The sequence below is a fragment of the Martes martes genome (genome assembly GCF_963455335.1).
Source record: "Martes martes genome assembly, chromosome: 15".
NCBI lineage: Eukaryota > Metazoa > Chordata > Mammalia > Carnivora > Mustelidae > Martes > Martes martes.
This window is the reverse complement of record NC_137903.1, coordinates 33,787,896-33,807,221: the sequence shown is the minus strand read 5'-3', so window position 1 is coordinate 33,807,221 and position 19,326 is coordinate 33,787,896. Positions and strand designations below refer to the sequence as shown.

Genomic DNA, 19,326 nt, shown 5'->3' with positions numbered 1-19,326 from the left:
CCTCAGGAAAATGATGAAAAATAGAATAAGATCACCAACCGTACTTCTGTAGAAAGGGTTTTCTTTTGAGTTTATACTCTTCTCAACTTGAAGTTGTAAAAAAAAAAAAAAATGACCTTATTTTCATGAAATGACTACACTAGCATATGGTAATCTTATGTCGGCCCCTAACATGAAAACATCTTTTACTGATGTGTGAGGTGAAAACGTATCTGCAAACCAATAAAGCAGAGAATATGGACAAAAAAATAAAGCCACAGTTCATTCATTCATTCAGGAAATATTCAGGGGGGGTCTCCTCACTGGCCTGCATGGCTCCAGGACACAAAATACACACGGGTCCCCCCTCATGCTGCTTACAGCCAAATGGGGACCACAACTGACCAACAAATAAGTGTATGACTGTCAAATGTCACAGATGCTGCGAATGAGGTTTTTAAAGGACGATGCTGTCAGAGAGAAGCTTCGTTTCAATCCGGCAGTCAGGGAAGACCCCAAGATGAGGAGTCAGCTGACAGAAAGCAAGCAACGAAGAAAAGCAGTCAGGCAAAGGGATGGCGCGGGTGGAGATCTGAAGTTGGAAGGGACCTTGGCAGGATTTAGGAGGCTGACACAGCTGGTGAGGGGGAGAGTGAGCGAAAAGACCAGCCTCAGAGCGGAGGCTGACAGGCAAGGTGAAGCCCAGGCCCTGCAGATCTGACTGGCCACGGTGAGCAGTTTGGACTTTATTTCAGAGCAAAGGGAAGTCACTGAAAGGTTTTCAGCAGGGGAATGAAATGTCCTAGTTTTAATTTTAAAATTTTATTTCTGCCTGCTGTGTGAAGAATGAACAGGGAAACTCAAGAATGGTCAGAGGGAGACCAGATTAGAGGCCACAGGAATTTCAAGTGAAAAATGCAGGAGATACAGAGATGTGATACTCTTTCCTCAAGATTGTGTTCTGTTTGTAAGCAAACACACACACACACACACACACACACACACACACACACACGATGAGTCAGATTATTAGGCAAATTCAATAAACTCCAATGTTTGGACACAGATTTTTGGAGACAAGAGCAGAGAACACTCCAGGACCTTCCCACTCCCTCTTCTGTTCTCATCCTCTGGCTTGACTAAGGGGTCTTCGGATGGTCACCGTGCTTGCTCCCCTAGGTCAATACATCCTTGGAGACACTGTCTCTGCTGTACCCAGCCAGTCCTCCCAAAGTTCCTTAGTTTGGATGTGACCATCTCTGGAAAAAACACACATCTGGAAAGCAGCTGCCTGGCCACTCTCACAAAATGCTCGTCGAATCCAGTTGAAGCTGGAGCGGAGGGAAGGCGTGGAGAACTGAGGGAAAACATGAAGCCTGTCCAAGATGGGATCTGGGTAGAGTGTCAGGGGCACCACCCCAGCTTTGGAGACATGCCTCTAGGGTAGCCCTTGGGATTTCAACTGGCCTTTGTGCCTTCCTCTGATCCCTGCAAAACCAGATGTGTCCCACAGCTGTGTACCATCTGCTACCCTCCACCCCAGAGGAAGCTAGAGTTTGGGGGTTAAGGAAGTGAGGCAAAGACAGTGACTCTTCTTTGGCTCTGGAGGGTGGATTGGAGGATTGAGTCTAGACTTCCCACGAAGTAGGCAAATGTCCTGGAATCCATCTGCACAGTGGCTCCCCCAAAATTCTCCGCTGGCATGGAAAAAAATGTTAAAGGAAACTCAATGTCCTGGGGCTTCCAAACTCCTTTCCTGCTGAATGGTTCATAGACTCTGGCTTAGAGGCTTCATCTTTCTCATTCACTCTACTTCCTGCCCCTCTTCCTTCCTCCACACCCCAAGCACTTGCACCTTGAGTTTCCAAACCTGGATCATTACAAGTCTAGCAGCATCTAGTTGGGCTGACATGCAATCTTCCCCAAAGGAAGAGAACTGAACACCCATCCAGTAGATGATGTTATCAACCCCCTCCCTGATCTCAGAAGTTTGGTGCAACCCAGACATATGGATCTTTTTAGAGACTCATGCAATTTGGCAGCCCTGTTTCACACCCTCTGAGCCCTGCTGCTCTGACAGTGCTCTGCTGGGAGTGCACCAGGAGAGGGAATGAGCAGATCTGTGCAAGCTCTATTATTCTTGTTCTTCCCAGCCATTTCCCCTGCCAACTCTCCACTCAATCTGGAAAACAAAAATTGTTTCTTTCCTGGTTCAATCTTTGGCTGAAAACAGAAAGGAGAGAGAAAGAGTGAGAGAGAGAGAGAGAGAGAGAGAGAGAGATGAGAAAAAGAACACAGAACTGCACTGGTCAGTTTTCCAAGACAAAGGCTCAGAGCTCCTCACTAGCTGTATTCTCTACCTTGCTCGTCTTCCTCTTCTCTATCTCTAGTCACTCCAGGGAGAGCTATTCATATCCCGCACGTGTGTGTGATTGGTGCTGCTGAATTGTGCAGTGCACAGCCTGAGTACTGTCTACTTCATCCCTGCCTCCTCCATCAGGTAATCCATCCTGAGCCTCTGGTGAGTAAATTCAGCCTCACTCTATATGTTCTAAAATGATGAAAAATGCTTCTGTGGAGACAAAAAGAGGTCTCTGAACCTTTGCAGATTCACATTTGCTCCCTCTCCCCAGCCAGACACATAGGAGACTGGCCTGTCTTGAAGGAAGGAGAATTTTCTTGCTGCCCCTAGAAGAAAGAACGACTCCTCTGCTTGGAAAGCAGCAGCCAGAACTGCCAAGGGAAGTATTCTGACACTCAGAGGTCTTCTCCCAGCATGAGACCTCTGGTAACCAACCCCTCAACTGGGGAGTCTGTAAATTTTGAACCCTAAAGGGTGAGGCCATCTTGGATGAAGGAATTCACAGGAATCACAAATTCACAGGAATCAGGCCATTCTTGAGCCATTTTCCCCACCCTCTGCCTCTAAGGTGGTCTCTTCTGGGCCCACAGAACCAACGCAGATGATGAGAAGCGGGAGAAATGAGAATTGAGGAAAGCTTTGCCTTTTTCTTCCAGAGCCAGGCCTGGACCAACCACCTTATTTTATTTTTGATGGTTTCAAGACAGAAAAGACCTCTACACGAAGCATACAAGTCAATAGCTTGGGACAGATGTTTCCTTTCCAGCCACATTTTCCTGCCCCAAGTTAAAAATAGCCACCCTCTTTGCTTTGGCTTCCATAAGATGTATGTTATTAACACTCTCCAGTTGGGTTTGCAGAGACGAAGACTGATGGGTCCCCAGATTTTAAAGCCTATTGGCCTATGAACTAGATGCAATATTGAGTGCAAGAAGATCCAGCCCCTTGAAGGGGGTTCCAGGACCCCTTCCTAAAGGAAATCCCAACCCTATACTAACCTTCAGGTAGCACCAGACAGAATTTCCAAGTGAGGAAGGCAGTTTGCTAAGTGGCGCCTCTTGTTTATCCATAAATCCTTCATCTTGGAATTTTCCTGAATCAATTACATGCTGACCCCCCAGGGCAGCCTGGACCTGCTTTGATACCCTGGCTTTAATGGAAACATACATGCTATCCACTAGCATTTGTGAGCAATGAAGATAGGCCTGCACGGCCAGGAAGATTTACTGAAGGCCTAGAACAGACACAAGGGAAAGCAGCAGAGACAACACTGGAAGTACAGCCACACTCACAGTCACAAACGGTGGAGGTCTGACCCATTCTCAGAGCGCTGCTTCCCGGGACTTAAAGGATGTTTATCCAAGTTGGTTTCATCACAGACACATTCACCCTTTAGCCAAGCTGTGTTCAGAATCACGAGGCAGCTCCCAGAGGGACATCCCAGGTCCTGACAAAGCTAAAGAAAAGAACTATAATCATGAATAATCGCCACACTTCTCACCTTCTCCAAATGAAAATGGCTTTGCTTATTATTTTTGTTTGTAAAATTAATGCACAGCTCTTGCAAATACCAAATGCACAGGATGCCTACAGGAGTGGAGAAAAAAGTGAAATTTACCCATAACTTCACCATCAGACACAACCCTTGTGTATGTGCTGGATACACGTTATCACTTCACACAACAAAACACCATCACACTGTGACATGCTTTCTTCTCACTTACATATTGCCAGCTCTTACCAGGTGCAGCAATGCCCAGAGAAGCTGTGGGTTGTGAAAAAGTCTAGCCGGAATGCCACAGCCTTTCTCTTGGACTCAGGAACTTGTCCCTTAGCAGCCAAACTGAGATGGTGGCCTGAGGCCAGTGCTTGGAGGGGAGGAGGAAATGAGACATTACATTTTATGCCTCTTTTCTAATCATCATTACATTTTTGCCTTTAATGATATCCCAAGGGGCCTGTGAAAGATGCCAACAGATTTTCTTGGGCGCCTGCATTGGGTGGTCAATCCAAGCTCACTCCCTTCTAAGGAACAGCCTCACCCACTCAAATGCAATGAAGGGTGTGATCCCAACATGTAATTCCTGTATACACACATAGACAACCACGAGTAATTTAAAAACTCGTATAACTTAAAAATTTGTAACAAGTTAAGACACAAATTACTCACGAACAAGTAATGATCTGGATTAAAAAGGGGACATACTCCAGATAAAGAACAGATTAATGAGACAGAAGGAATTTTATCAATAACAATTTGAAAAGTTTGATAAATACGTAATTGCCTAGGAAAATAATAACATTTGCTCAAGAAGAAATTTTTTTTAAACTGAGAAGTCATAACAATGAATGGAATCAGTGTTTTAAAATGGTCTCACACTAAATACTGGGCCCAAATGGTTTCGTAGGCAAGTTCTAACAGATCTTTAAGGAAGTAATCATCCCAATCTTATAAAAACTCTTCCTGAGGATAGAAAAAGAAAAAGAAAAGAAATACTCTCCAACTCAGTTTATAAGGACTTTATAACCCCAATACCAACATCAAACAATGACATAGTGATGGAGGAAAAAATACACGCTCATTTCATTTATGAATACAGAAGTAAAAATCATAAATAGAATATTGGACTTGCAAATTAAATTCTACAGTTTATAAAAATGATAATAAACCATGACGAAGTTGGGCTTAATGCAAAGTTGGTTTAATGTTAGAAAAATCTATAAATGTAATTTACTGTACTACCATATTAAAGGAGAAAATATGTATCATTTCGATAGATCTAGGTAAGACATTTTTAAAAATCATAGTAAGTTCATTATTAAAGAAAGAAATCTTTCAGCAAATGAGGAATAGAAGGGAATGTGTTTAGCATAATACAAAGCACATATAAAAAATTATGCAAATGTAGTCTTAAGTTGGGAAAACACTAGAATATTAGCCTTTAAAATCGGGAATGAGGCAGAGATGTTTAGGATCACCACATCTTTAACCCTTGCAGCGGACATTCTTGCCAGGACATTATCTTAAAAAAATAATAATAATCATTCAGAGGGAGAAGGACTGGAAATAAGAAATAAAATTATTACTATATGCAACTGATATGATCATTTATATAGAAAACCCAAGGAATCTACAAACACTTAGGAATAATAGGAGAATTTCACAAGGGAGCTCAATAGAAGATTAATATAAAACAATGAATTGTTGTTTCATACCCCAGCAACAAAAATAATTAAAAAGAAGATCTGATTTACAATAGCCTTAGAGGACATCCATCATCTAGGAATAAATCTAACGAAAGATGAATTACAACCACTGCAGGGAAAATCAGAAACTTTCAGGAAGACCCAAACAACGGAGGGCTATGCCAAGTTCACTGAAGAAAAGATTTGGTTCTCTCCAAATTAATCTACAGAGAAGTTCTGATCGAAATCCAAAAGTCAGTTTTGGGGGAAGAACCTGATAAACAGATTCTAATACATATGAAAGAGTAAAGAGCAGAGAAGAGGCAGTCCACTTTTCTGAAGAAAATTAGGGTCTTCCCTTGCCCTACCCATATCGGGACTTAGAAGCTGCAGTAGATGAGACAGCAGCAAAGGCCCTGGGGTACACAGGGTGCCCAGCAGACAGAGTCCAGGAACAGGCCCACATTTATACAAAATGTTGGCATATGACAGGATGGCATTTCAGATCAGAGGGAAAGCGGAGGCTACACGGTAAACAGAATGGGAAAGTGGTTATTTGTGTGAAAAATATATGACATTGGATCAGTGCCAGTTACTCACCCTGGTCTCTAAGTTCCAACCCCACACTTCTAGACTCTTCTCTATAATGCTGGGGAGAGTGTGTGTTTGCTCCATTATGGGCAAATATTCAATTCTTCTACAGAGGCCAAGAAAAGCAAACAGGATGGGCAAAATTCATCAGTTGTGTTCACTATAGATAATACGTAAACAAGTCTTGCGAGACACTGGCAGAATTCAGATAAGCTAAAAGTAGGTAGCCAGTTTTTAATCTGCAAAGACATGTAAAAATAAAATAAATGGAATATATTGTAAAAACAATGGAATGAGCAAGAGTATTACTTAAGGTGGAAAGGGATAGAAAGATTAAGTCACCATAGGGTAGAGAGCGCACCACCTCAGGGCTGACAACCAGGTCATTATCTACCTAAATTGTCTGCCTGTTGGTGACACCATTCTGGTCCCTGTATGCTCTGTCCCAGAAATGCTAACAAAGGGGATAGCTGCACAGAACACTGATGAACTCTGTGAGGAGTAGACCTGGGACCAGGCCTACCTGCCCTTGCACCGCCCAACAGAGCAAGCGGTGGCGGCAACGTTGGTTCCAACCATGTTCCATCTACTGATCGCTTACTTAACTTCAGTTCTGGTCCTCACAACCATACCATCGGAGCATAACGGAAGACTGGGGTTCTTTCACCGGGCTTGCTCCCTATCCCACGCAGACTAACCTACCCCAACTCTTTCCTCTTCTGTCTGGCTGTATGTTTTAAACGGATTCAATAACCTTTGTGACCTGATCATCATAATTTGGCCCGAGACTTCTGGCTCTGTGGTCCCTAGAGCTGGTCTATGGCATAGCCAGAAGCTCCTGCTTCATGGAACTAATGTCCCACTAGACACTGGGGCCCGGAATTCACATGCCATATTTCCCATACCCCCTTTCCTGTGGGTTTCCAGTTAGGTTCTGCCAAGAGGAGGCACTGGAGAGAGACTGGGAGGCAGGAAGAGGAAGGAACAGACTCACTTCTGACTTTAAGTCCTCGTGGCCTCCCTGTGGCATCTGAACACCTCTGCCACCAAGGCTACCTTCCTTGCTCAACTGGGATCCAAGCCCTGAGAGTTTTTAAAGAGCCCAAACAAGTTTGCAACATGGGAAAAGGGTGTTGATTCTATAATATGAAATCGGAAAATCAAAATGAACAAAAGTTGTATTTATTATCCATAAAAGGTAAACTTAGCCAACTTGTAAGCCACAACTCAATTCTAACAGTTTTATATAAATGTAATAAAGTCTGAATTACAAGAACCAAATGAAGTATACACTTTAAAACTCAAAAAAATTTTTAAATCATTTCTTTTTTTTTTATATCAGAGAAGTTATATTTAACATGGAATGCAAGTCTATTTTAAATTGCTTGATGTGATGTGCGTGTGTTGAGGCTGAGATGGAGCGACGTGCTACAGTAAGAATGGTCATGGCCTAGAGGTCTGTAAAGGGCCTGACAGAGCCCCTCACTCTGGACCTTTCTGTGGCACCCTCCACTATGAGCAGTGTAGCCACCGTCCTCTTCTAGCAGCAGATTAAGTGATGAAGTAGGGGGCAGAGACACCAACAGGGCAGCCACGAAAGTCTAGAGCTTTGAGGAGACTTGAGAACTTACCTCTTTCTGACCGCGAGGAAACAGGGGAAAACAGGAAACAGGAAACAGACCGTGAGGCAGGGGCCCCAGGACGGACTCCTCTCCAGTGGTCGGACCGAACCAGAGTGTGTGAGTGGTGGGGCCAAGCTTGTGTGTGCTTGAAGTGGTGCGTCTCAATGACTCTGGAAAATAGGAAGGGTAACCACTTATCCCCTAGTGGCACAGGTGTGGTGCAGACCAGAGAACAACAGCTCTGGTTTCTCAGAGGCAGGGAGGTGCTGGTTTCCCAGCCCTTTACTCTTATTTTGCCTCCCGGAAGTCTGCCCTCCACTTCGCACCCAGCGTGTCTTCTTTCTAAACTAGGGCTTCTTGAACTTAGTGTGCATAAGAATCCCAGACACTGCCTATGAAATTGCAGATTCCGGACCCAAACCTTGATTCTGTGTAGACCACGCTTTGAGAAGGTCTGCACCAAAGCTAGTTGAGAAATTCAGGTGCTAGAGACAAGTTCTTTTCTGTCTCCTGTGGGCCAGCTAGGGCAGACAAATGACATTTGAAGTAACCAGAAGAAAAGGCAAAGAGTGAAGGAAGAGCCACGTAAGCATTAGAGCCCCACATTTTGCTCAGGACCTCTCACTGGGTATGAAGCAGCCCCAGCCCCTGGCGCAGAGAAAGTTGGGGGGGGGGCGGCTAGGAAGGGAAGTGGGAGAGGAGCTCTCCTCTTTTCTTTATTATGGGGAGTCCCAAGGACAAATGCCTGATTTTAAAATGCATTTTTCAGCCGTTTCTGTCTCTAGCTGCAGGCCTTTGAGATCACAATGTGATCAGATCTGAATCACCGTTTACACTTTGAAACAGATTCATTCCATACCATTGTGTTCTATCAAATTTGCATCTTAAGCCTTTGGTTTTATTGTGTGATGAAAGGCATTGTTTCCTACTTAAAGGAAAATTAGCCAACGCGATCAGAATAGAGAGCTTTGGATTTTGTTTTTAGGCCTGGACTAAAAAAATAAAACAAACCAAATAATAGTAGATCAGAGAAGGACTGTAAAGATTAGTCTACTTTCATGATGCTAGGGAGTCTGCAGACCAGTAAATCAGGAAAGATCAGAGGGAGCTGGTCTGACCTTCCTTCCCCCCCTGCTCTGGCTATGTGGCGCCTGCATCATGGAAGACAGCAAACTGGGTATTCCTAACCCTGTGATTCCATTCGGGACCTCAGAGCACATTCCCAGACTGTGGCTTATCTTATCCCCTCCCTGGTGCCATCATCTGCTCCTACCTCGCCCTCTGTCCTCCAGCCTCTACCTCCCCCACCCAAACCAATCTGCGACTAGGCTGACTGCCCAGCTCAGTTTCTGTAGTTCAGTTTACCAACCTCTAGAATAACTAGTGAGGAATAGGGAGCTCCAGGATCAGTCAGGTAGTAGAGGGTGGGGTCAGGGGAAGTCCTTTTCCTGAAGAAAGAGCAAGATAAAGCCTGCAGAGCCACAGACCCAGGGCTGGAGAGGGGGTGCCGGACAAAGAGCCTCCTAGGGGTGGGGAGAGTCCTTTGTCTTTATGATGATGGTGACCGGCTCAAACTATGTGGGAAATTAGGGACGGTCACAGGAAAAAGCCCTCCAAATTAACACAAATAGACAAATCCTGCAGGGGGAAAAAAAGTGAGAAGAAAATCGACAAGGATGCTTTGGGCGGGTGAAATGAATGACTGCTGCATTTATGCGTCCTGCTCCGTCTTTATGCTTCCTCACCATGCGGCACAGTCTCTGGTGTGACAGTCACGAAATGCAGCAGGCATGTGCCGAGTTTTACCTAATTTTCAATATGCTCACACTTGTAAACTCAGCTCCTCACAGCAAAGTCCTTCAGCAACACTGTTCTCGGCTTAAAGTTGAAAATAAAGGAAAACAAAAAGGAAAGAACACACACGGAACTCCGAGGAAACCTGCCCGGGCCACCGGCCCCCCGCCACCGGCCAGGCTGACACAAAGGGGTTAAAAGTTAAGTGGAAGTCGAGCTTGAAGGAGTAAGACGGGCCTCTATATAAAGTTGAACGAGTCGTCTGGGGCCCACACAAACCTCCACCTTTTTTGGCCTCCACGGCGGCAACCCCGGCCCCTGCTAACGTCCTCCGCCTGTGAGACTGAGCGGGGAAGCTCACGGTAGTGGCGGCCAAGGAGAGGGGCCGGCCTTGCCAGGAATAAAGAGGGAGGGGAGGGGAAAAAGCCAGCTCGCCCACCCCGCTCCCGGGCGGAGGGCGGGGGCAGCGCGTCCCGCGGGCCCAGCGCGTCTCGGGCTGAGCGCATCTCTCCAGAGCGGCGCGGGAAGGATGCTGGTCGGCAGGGGCGCGCGCGCGGGGCGCGGAATGCCGCGGGGCTGGACCGCGCTCTGCCTGCTCAGTCTGCTGCGTGAGTACCGGCCGCGCGCCCGGGCGGCCGGGGTGGGTCCTCGCTCTCCCGCGGCCGAGCGCGCAGAGCCCCCGGGGCGCTGGGGGGAAGGGACCCCGACCCCCACCCACGCCCCACGCCCACGGCGGCTCCGGGCTCCCGCGCGACCGGGGCCCTTTTAACCGCGCCCCGCTGGGAGCGGCGCGTCACCTGGGAAGCGGCGGGGTTGACGGGCAGGGCGGGGGACCCCCGCCACCGGGGTCAGTTCCCCCAAGGTGCGCGCCCTGGGCTTCCCGGAGTCGGAGCCATGAGACTCCTTGGAGTTGTTTCTAAAGTAAAGCGCTTCGAAGATGCCAGAGTCTGTTCGCGTGGCTAGAGGTGCGGAGCGCAAAGTTGGAGCCAGAGCCAGGAGAGGGGAGGAGAGAAGCAGGAAAGTTTTGCGTCTGGGAGTTGATTCCGAAAGCCCAGGCCTGAGAGGCTGCTGGGAAAAAAGCGCAGGCGCCCCCTCGACCACTGGGACAGGGCAAGTCCGAATTGGACCTTTAAGGAACGGGATCGAGGCCAGCCTGGGAAGAAGCCCGGCTCCGAAGCCCTGGAGGCGCAGGAGTCCCTCTGAGTTAGATGACCAGGGCAGTGTGGAATGAAGAACAGACCTTGAAATGATCCTTACCTTTAAGATGGGAAAGCTGAATTACAACTACCTCTTCCCACACCCCCTCCCAATCCGCTGGAGAGAAGCTGGTGGCAGATGGAGTCTGTTCTGCGCCCTGCCTCCCTCTCCCCTGGCACCCCCAACCCTGGCACCAACTGAGACTTGTTACATTTGGGGGCTTTTCCCCCCTCCACCCCCCCACCCACGTTCTAAAACTAGTGAATAGGTTAGCACGCCAGTGGATGCCCTTCCACTCACCCACGCTTGCCCCTACTCCTTAAGCTCTCGCTCTCACTTTGGTGAAGAGGTAATAGACGCTCAATAAATATTTATTCTTAATTGCTTTCATTTGGGGATAACGTTCTCCATCTCATCTCATTGTGTTTAGAAGCTTTTAAACTTTGTTGGTTGTTCTCCCTTTTGCTCAAGATTCTGCTTCCAGCCCTCTAGGGCTCCCAATTCCCTACTCTTACTCCATCTGAAAGGCCACCCACCAGGGCCCCACAGAGTGACCTGGGCCTGCCAGCTAGGCCCCTTTGCTCTCATTGTCGTCTGCTGTCCCCCTCTGCACCCACCCAGTTGGAGAGAGACTCCGAGCTTGAGAAAGCTCTAAGTTAGGCTCTGGGTTGACTAGTTTGGCAGCCGTGGACCTGTTGGGCAGGGGAAAAAGCTGTCACTGAGCTGTTGAAGCCCTAGACCGGGGAACTCCCCTGGGTGCTAGAGAGTGCCCTCCCAGCAGGGGGGAGTTGGTGAACAGCTGATCAAATGTTCCCCTCTCCTTTGGCTACACAGCTTGTGATGACCTGGTCCCCGGGCCGAGTGAGGCCCACCCTTTTTTTATTTCCTCAGCTGGCCAGTTTCAGTCTTGCCTTGGCCCGTAGCAGGAGGTGGGGAGAGCGGCTGAACTCTGGCAAAATCCGGGCCAGATATGCTGAGAATTCCCCTGTCTCAGCTTTGGGGGTGACAGCTGGGGCATAGATCCCTATTCGTGATCTTGCCAGATGTCTTGGGCCAATCTGGAGCTTTATGTCTTCCCTGAGAACTTTCTAGGGTTTGTTTATTTTTTTAAATGCCAGGAGTTATTTTCTGTCCTGGTATACATCGTGGGACAAATGAGTGAGTGACCATACCTTGAAATGCTAACAGAGGAATATTGCAAGAATTTCGTGTTGTTACTGCAAATTTTAGGGCACTGAGGGGTTGGTGGGTTTTGTGTCATGTACACTGACAGAGAGCTTTGTTCCGGGAGGTCTTTCTGTCCCCATGAGAAGTTGGCATAAGGATGAGCACAACAGCCAACCAAAAGTAGACTCCTCGCGCTGAGGACGGGCTGCTCTGGGCAGTGACCAGAGTCAGAGTGGGAGCTCAGAGGCCACCAGGTAGCACTGCCATGCCACCAGCGGGGAGGAGAAGCTTTTCAGGGGATTAGGAAACCCCGTTTGTCAGGCTCAGGGTATCTGTTCCCTCCAAGACCTCCAGGGCCTATCTTTCCTCTCGCCATAAGGACACCCCCCTACCGTCCCGCCCCTTCACATTCCTCTTCTTCCTTTGGGTCCTTCGTGCGTGCTGACCCCACACCCATATCCTGTCTGGGGCTACATGTAAGAGGGGAAAAAAGAAAAGGGAAAAGAATTTTATCAGATATTTTCCAGAAGAGAGAGGACTCCACCCTTTGAATCTCTGCCACATGGCGACTGAGGAGGAGCAGCCCTGGGGACCTCTGACTAATTCAGTGGCCCCCAGTGGTCCCCCTTGGAGGGTCGGTCCATCTGGCAGCACCTTTGCCAACGCGAGTCTCCAGCAGCATTCCTGTCTGACTGAGAAAACACGCCTGGGCATCTTTGTTCTTATCCCTTTGGCTCCACCTCCTGGGCCTCCTTGCTCGCTTGTCCTCACCTCTTTCCTTCTCTGAGTCTTTTGTCTCCAAGAGCTCAGGGCAAGGAGTGCCAAACTGCAGCAGATAAAGTCGGGCGCAGAGTCTTACAAAAACAAATTTTAAAAGGAGGAACAAATTCCACTTTGCGGGGCCTCGCTGCCTGATTTCCTTTCGAGCCCGGGCAGGAGGGCCTGGGCTCACTTTCAGGGCTGGATGGTTACTCAGCTCCACTGAGGGCGCCTGGCCTCCCTCTCTCGTTGACTTTGCCTGATCTCACGAAATGGTCCTGGTCCCGAGTGTGGAGAAGTGAAAATGTGAAGGTGTGGAAAAAGAACAAAACATCACCCTCCAAAAGAAAACGCTCGGAGTTGCCAGGGCAGAATTTCCTATTTTTCTGGATCTTGACTTCTCTAATGAGAACATTCTCTTCCCTTCTCAGCTAAGAAAAACACATTATCTATGATTTTTCATCCCGACGGCTCCTGACTTTGCTGAGGAGAAAGGGGCATGCATCCTGGGGGAGTGAGCTGCACACAAATAGGGATGGACCGAGGCGTCCTTCGTAGCGCCTGTACTCTGTGGCCTCCCCACCCCCATTCCAGACCAATCTGCTTCCGTTTGGATATAAAGGAAAAGGCCTTTTGGCTTAATTGGGAAGTCTGCTTCTTGATCTGTGGGGAAAAGACACTAAGAACCCACAACTGATACATTGTAGCAGAGCAGCATCTCTAGATGGCCAGTTCCCTTGTTAAAGAACATGCCTTGGGGCTCCTGGGTGGCTCAGTGAGTTAAGTCTTTGACCTGAGTCTTTGGCTCAGGTCATGATCTCAGGGTCCTGGGATCGAGCCCCGCATCAGGCTCTCTGCTCAGCAGGGACCCTGCTCCCCCCCCCCGTCTGCTTTTCTGCCTACTTGTGATCTCTGTCTGTCCAATAAATAAATAAAATCTTTAAAAAATAAAAAAAGAAAGAAAAGAAAATGCCTTAACGAATCTCTGGGTGAAAAAAAAAAACCAGGCCCTGGATGTGCAGGGACAGACAGGAGGCTGAGATGCTGAGCAGGATAAAAATAAAGTGGAACTTTGTGTTTAACGGGCCCAAGAGACACAGGCTACAGGGATCCAGAGGCCGGAAGAAGAGAGTGAGAAGAGGGGAGGTCCCTGGACCACCAAAGAAACAGTGGTGCCCGAGGGTAGAAAAGTAGCTTCCAGGAGAAACTCTCTGGTGTGACAGGGGTGCTTAGCATAGTGACGTCTAAGGAGTTCAAGCTTATGCCGTTGTCTCTTCTGGGTCGGGCTGTGAGCTGGCACCAGGCTCTGAAACCTTTGATAGACACACAATTGCCTGGTTTAGTGTGCTCTGGAAGAAAGGACTGGGTGCTTGGTTGGCACCAAGGAGAACGGTGCCCGAGGACAGGGAGGCACAGAGCTGCGGAAAAGGAGTCAGTGGAGAATGAAGGAAGAGGGGACTGGGGGAAACGGCGGGCCCCCAGGGAAAGCTCGGAGCCTGGGGTTCCAGGGTGAGTAGGTGGAGGCCAAGACCAGCTATTTTCCTGTTAAAGGGGAGTCCCAGTCCACTGGTAGCCCCAGGCCACAGACACTTGGTTTATGCTTACTTCTCAGCTTCGATTCAGAGGAACCATAGGAAGGTGAGAGGCGGGTTCTTTGTGCCAGTCCAAGATGTCCAATCTCAATGAAACACCTAACAAGGACACTTCCTCATTGCTCCCGGAAAAGGCGGTGGCACTTCCCCAGTTCATTCCATTTAAAAACAAAACAAAACAAACAACAACAGCAATAAAACGTTGTTTTCAGCTTTTCTTTGTATTACAATGAAGTTAGCTTTCTTGTATCTTCTAATCATTAACTTTAAATTCTGTTCTTAATCAGAATCAGTTAATCTTCAGGAACTTTTTTTTTTTTTTCAAGATTTTATTTATTTGAGAGAGAGAGAGCACAAGCAGGGGGAGCAGCAGAGGGAGAGGGAGAAGCAGGCTCCCCCTGAGCAGGGAGTCCTATGTGGGGCTGATCCTGGGACTCCAGGATCCTGATCTGAGCCGAAGGCAGACGCCTAACCCACTGAGCCACCCGGCGCTCCGGTCTTCAGTAACCCCTAATCTAATTCTATTCTTGGAACTAACACAGAACGAATGTGATCTTTCTTCCTGATAATCCTTACAGATCTGTCTGGCCCAACTAGATGATAAACTCCCTGAGGACAGGGATTATTTAAATTGGCATGACACCCACCCCACACCACAGGAAGGAATCTTCTCTTGTTCTGTGCTCCCCATAGCACTAAGCATGGTCCTTTATACATCACTGGTGCTTAGGACAAAAAATAAGTGTGACTAAGTAAGTGAAATGAGTCTTGAATAAAGTCTTAAGTAAATTAAGTTATTTATTCTCCCTCCCCAGATTCTTCTTTTCTGGATCAGAGGTTGGCAACTTTTTCTGTCAAGAGCTGCATAGTAAATATTGTGGACTCTGGAAGCCATATGTTGTCTCTGATGCATATTCTACCCTGTTTTATGTTACAACACTTGAAACATGTAAAAGCCCTTCTTAGCTCACTGGCCATACAACAAACGGCCTGTGGGCGGTTTGGGTCCAGCAGCTGTTCGCCAACCCCCGATCTAGATGAAATAACTCCAGGCCCTCAACCATATGAGACTTGGTTTCTAGAGCTCTCCTGGTTCTGCTTATCCTCCCAGGGTCGCTCCCTAACTTAATAAATTCCCTCTTCAACTAGAGCCCTGAATGAGACAGCTCTCCATCGAGGGGGTGGGTGTGAATACGCCTGCCATGGGCACCGCGCCATCTGAGGGCTTCTCCCGAGCTCAGATGGTCGTGCTTCACGCCCTGAGTAAAACCGATGAGTCCAAGAGACGCTTCCGACACTAAAGAAATTAATAATGTAACTGAGGCGACAAGACCTATACTCAGGAAGCAGCGTAAATGATTTTGTGCCAGATAAGTGGCGGAGAGACGCGTCTGAAGGCCTCTGAGAAGCAGAAGGAAGGGGCCCCCGACTAAAGATAACCGCTGTTTCTTGAGCGTTTACCAGCTGGGCTAACTGCTTTATGCCCCTTCTCTCCTCTGCTGCTGCTCAAAACAACTAGGACGTAGGGGCGGTTTTTATTCCCATTTCACAGGTAAGGTTTAGAGTGTTGAGGAACCCTCGTCCCAAGCCCTGACGGCAAGCACAGGGAAAAGAAACCTCGGTACATGGTCTGAGGGCAGAGCCCACCCTTTGCACAGAGGCTTTACTGTCTTTCAGAAACAGAGGCTGGGGGACACCTGGGTGGCTCAGTCAGTTAAGTGTCTGCCTTGGGCTCGGGTCATGATTTTGGGGTCCTGGGATCGAGCCCCACGATGGTCATGGAATCCTTGCTCAGTGCAGTCTGCTTCTCCCTCTTTCTCTCTGCCCTTCCCTCACTTGTGCTCTCTCTCTCTCTCTTTCCCTCTCAGATAAGTAAATAAATAAAATCTTAAAAAACAAAATAAAAAAAGACCAAGTATAGTCTCCAAGAGCATGGGAATTTAGCTAGTTAGGGAGCAGAGTTTTCTGGATCAGAGGAGTTGTACACCCTCTTTCAAGATGAAAAGATTCTCCATTTTTCTTGTAGGTAGAAATCTCTTAAAAATGTAATATCTTGGGCCCCTGCTTCCTTAGGGTGTCCCTCAAAAAAAGGACTTTAACTTTTATGACTCAGTTGGGTTAGGAAAATAATTTGGTTATGGTGCAACTCAGTGACTTTGTTCATGCTTATTAAGGTGTATGTATTTATTAACTCCTACCCTAAATGATTCCAGACTGGTGTGGTATTTTAATACTCACGTCTGTTTTTCATTTATCTCTGTTTCTTCTTTTATAAGCTGTTGTTTCTCTTTATTGATTGCTTCTAAGAGTCTCTAAGTTTTAGCTTTAGCTAGGATATCTGATAACCAAGCTTGTTAGAACCACATGGAAAACAAGAATAATCGCCTCGGAATAAGTACTTATAAGTTAAAAGTATTACTTTTACTACATGACTTTCGTGACCTCTATTTGGCCATTTTGGCTTCTTACCCTCATTTTGCTAACTACCTGATACCTTGTTTCCTCCCTTCGCCCCAAGATCAAATAGGTTACCTACAGTCAAATGAGGTGCTTAGGGAGACACAGCTAATAAAGGTAGAATCAGAAGTAAACAGCAGAAGATAGCCTTTTGTTTGATTTTAAATTGTACTTTTGTTTGACTTAATCTGTTTGATTGTAAATTTTAAAATGCTCTGTTGGGTTGGGGCAAAGGGCTATGTTTCCAGAAGGCTCCGGTCAAGAATGCAATGGGGTGGTGCTTTCATGATTGTCTCCTAGAATCTAACTGGTAAGCTGCTGTAACTCCCTTATGGAGTTGGGGGAACGGAAGCTCAGATAAAGAAGGCTCAGCATTTGATGGTTTAATGCCATGGACATTTGTGAGAAGATGGGATATAAAGAGACCTGGGGCCAGTCTTGATTTGTGTAAATTTTATTCCTGTAAGATGCAGTCTTCTCATGGGACCCTTAGAAGCTGGGAAACCACGAGGCTCCCTCCCGGCCAGTCCCTCTGCTGCAGCCCCGAGGTTGGATTGGCTTCCAGGGCCCCACCACTGGGATCCCTCGCTCTACACCAACTCACAACATACCCCGTCACTGAGCCTTGTCTTTCTGGTCTCCATCTTTGATCTGTTTCTCCAGGCTCTCAACAGGCATCCCTGCCCACTCCAGGCTCAGGGACGTGAATCTGAGGTTGGGCTTTCATTCTCTTTTCTGATGGATCCTGCTACCTGTTGTACAGAGTTTGGCCAGCTTGGGGGGCGAGAGGAGGCTGCGGCCACCAGGAGCCTGACTCTAGTGGGTCAGTAGCTGGCCTGGGTCCCGGGTTGCTTCACTCATCTGGCACAGACACCTCCGTCCTCAGAACGAGCAGCAGGTCTCTGCTCACATCTGGAAAAGTTCAAAACTGTTTGTCTGGGTGAAGGAGGCCCTGGGGGAGGGGATTCAAAAGCATGACATCACCTCAGTCAGACCCAGCTTTCTTTGGAAAGAGAAAAGGGCTGGGCCAGGCTGGGCCGGCCTGAGCCAGATAGGATTCCCAGGAATTGAAGTGTTGGAAGGAAGAAGAGGAAAGGGTGGGAAGGAAGGATGATGTCAAGGGGGAGTTCCAGCGGTGCCTTGGAGTGGTACCCGGGGAGGATGATCCTTCGATGCCTCGGTTCAGTGACCACGTGTCCCCACCCCATGCCCCCTTCAGTGAGTTCATACTTTAGGGGCAGATTGCTAAACAGGTCCTATCTAAGGGCAGAGGAAGACTGGATCCGCTTCCCCATCTATTTTGTCTTGATAAGCCCACCTGACCCAGATAGGAGCCCATTCTTTTCTGTCTGGAAGGGGGGGAGGATGTATCCTGATTCTTAGCAGTTTAGACTCCCTGACCCTCTTGCTCCTTCCACTCAAGTGTCCGCTAAACCTCAGAGGCCCCATTGCTCTCTGCCCCACGTAAACTACGGCTTCCCCTCTTGGCCAAAACCTTGGTGTTTCAGGTCCTTATCTCTAAAATGGAGATGGTAATATCACTTCTTCTTCCTGCTTACCTGAACATAATATTAAGATATGATTACTGTCCTCACCATTCATATCAATCTACTTGTAGCAGGTGGGGAGGGAGGCAGATATGGGAGCGTGAGACTGCTCACCATTTTTAAGGGCAGCATTCTTGGTCCCAAGTGAATTACAATGAAACAAAACCCGAATTTCCCTCTTGATGCTGAGAGAAAGAAGAGGCATCATTCTACATTGCTATTTACCTGGAACCCCCCAAAATATAGACCTAAATTTTCCTCAATCAGGAAAATTTAAAAATAAGCTTTGGGTGGCCTGGGATCCTCAGGGGTCTTTCCTTAAGGGTGGTGCTGCTAGACGCTGACCTCTGGGTACCAAGTCCATCCCCAGCGTTCCTAGAGCCCAAACCAAGGGTAGAATAGAGGCCCTCAGTCATATCTAAGTACTCCCAAGTTGTCAGTTAGCTTATAAATGAAATATCCTCTAGCCCCTTACCTCAAAAAACATACCTTCAGGGCCTTCTGGAAGGCCAAGTTTGAATTTGGGACCCTGTCGGTCTCTGAATTCAAGGCCACAGTGTGGCTGAGCAGGGAGAGACGGCCTTTGGCCCCAGCATGTCCTTCTGGCCTTTTCCCCCACAAATCTGGCACACATTGTGGGGGATCTTGCATGCAAGTGACACACACATCACCCACATGCTTCACGTGTCCCCCTTCTTCCTGGAACAGCCACCTCTTGGCCACCCTTGCGCCTTGGAGGTGCGTTCACCCTCAGAAGGACGGACTGGGAGAAAAGGCCCCATGAAGATCCTCAAGTGGGCAAAGAGCCATTTGGGCAAGAAGTTCTAGGAGTTCTGGTCCTCACCGTATGACCTAGAAGAGAGGGTACATCTCTTTTGGGTCCCTGGACTCCTCATGGTTTGGGGCAGGGCGGTAGAAGGAGGAACAGAATATAGACCTTAAAGCTCAGGGTCCAGTCAGGAAGCTTCTCCTCCCTGGGTGTAAGGATGGCACTGGGAGGTGCCCCAGGAAACACGGAAGGGCAAGGACCCTCAGGAAGATCTTCAGAGAATAATTAAATCCAGGAACAGTAT

The 19,326-nt window shown here is 47.8% G+C and overlaps 1 protein-coding gene and 1 long non-coding RNA gene across 4 annotated transcripts in view; one reads left to right on the top strand and one right to left on the bottom strand.

Moving 5' to 3' along the window:
* Positions 1–991: 991 nt before the first annotated feature.
* Positions 992–9,879, bottom strand: LOC308355835. Its single transcript, XR_013968019.1, has 4 exons — positions 9,820–9,879; positions 7,750–7,910; positions 3,634–3,797; positions 992–1,676 (listed from the first exon to the last, which is right to left on the bottom strand). It is a non-coding gene; the product is annotated as an uncharacterized lncRNA (long non-coding RNA).
* The window catches only part of CD34 (CD34 molecule), a 23,797-nt gene continuing 14,228 nt past the window's right edge, over positions 9,758–19,326 (top strand). For 2 of the 3 annotated variants that reach the window (XM_080824371.1, XM_080824372.1), the window contains exon 1: positions 9,758–10,142. In XM_080824371.1, the coding sequence (XP_080680497.1) occupies positions 10,064–10,142 (79 nt within the window). In that variant the 5' untranslated portion in view covers positions 9,758–10,063. Of the gene's footprint in view, positions 10,143–15,645; positions 15,802–19,326 lie in introns of those variants that run through there. The other variant, XM_080824373.1, reaches the window with a different exon arrangement.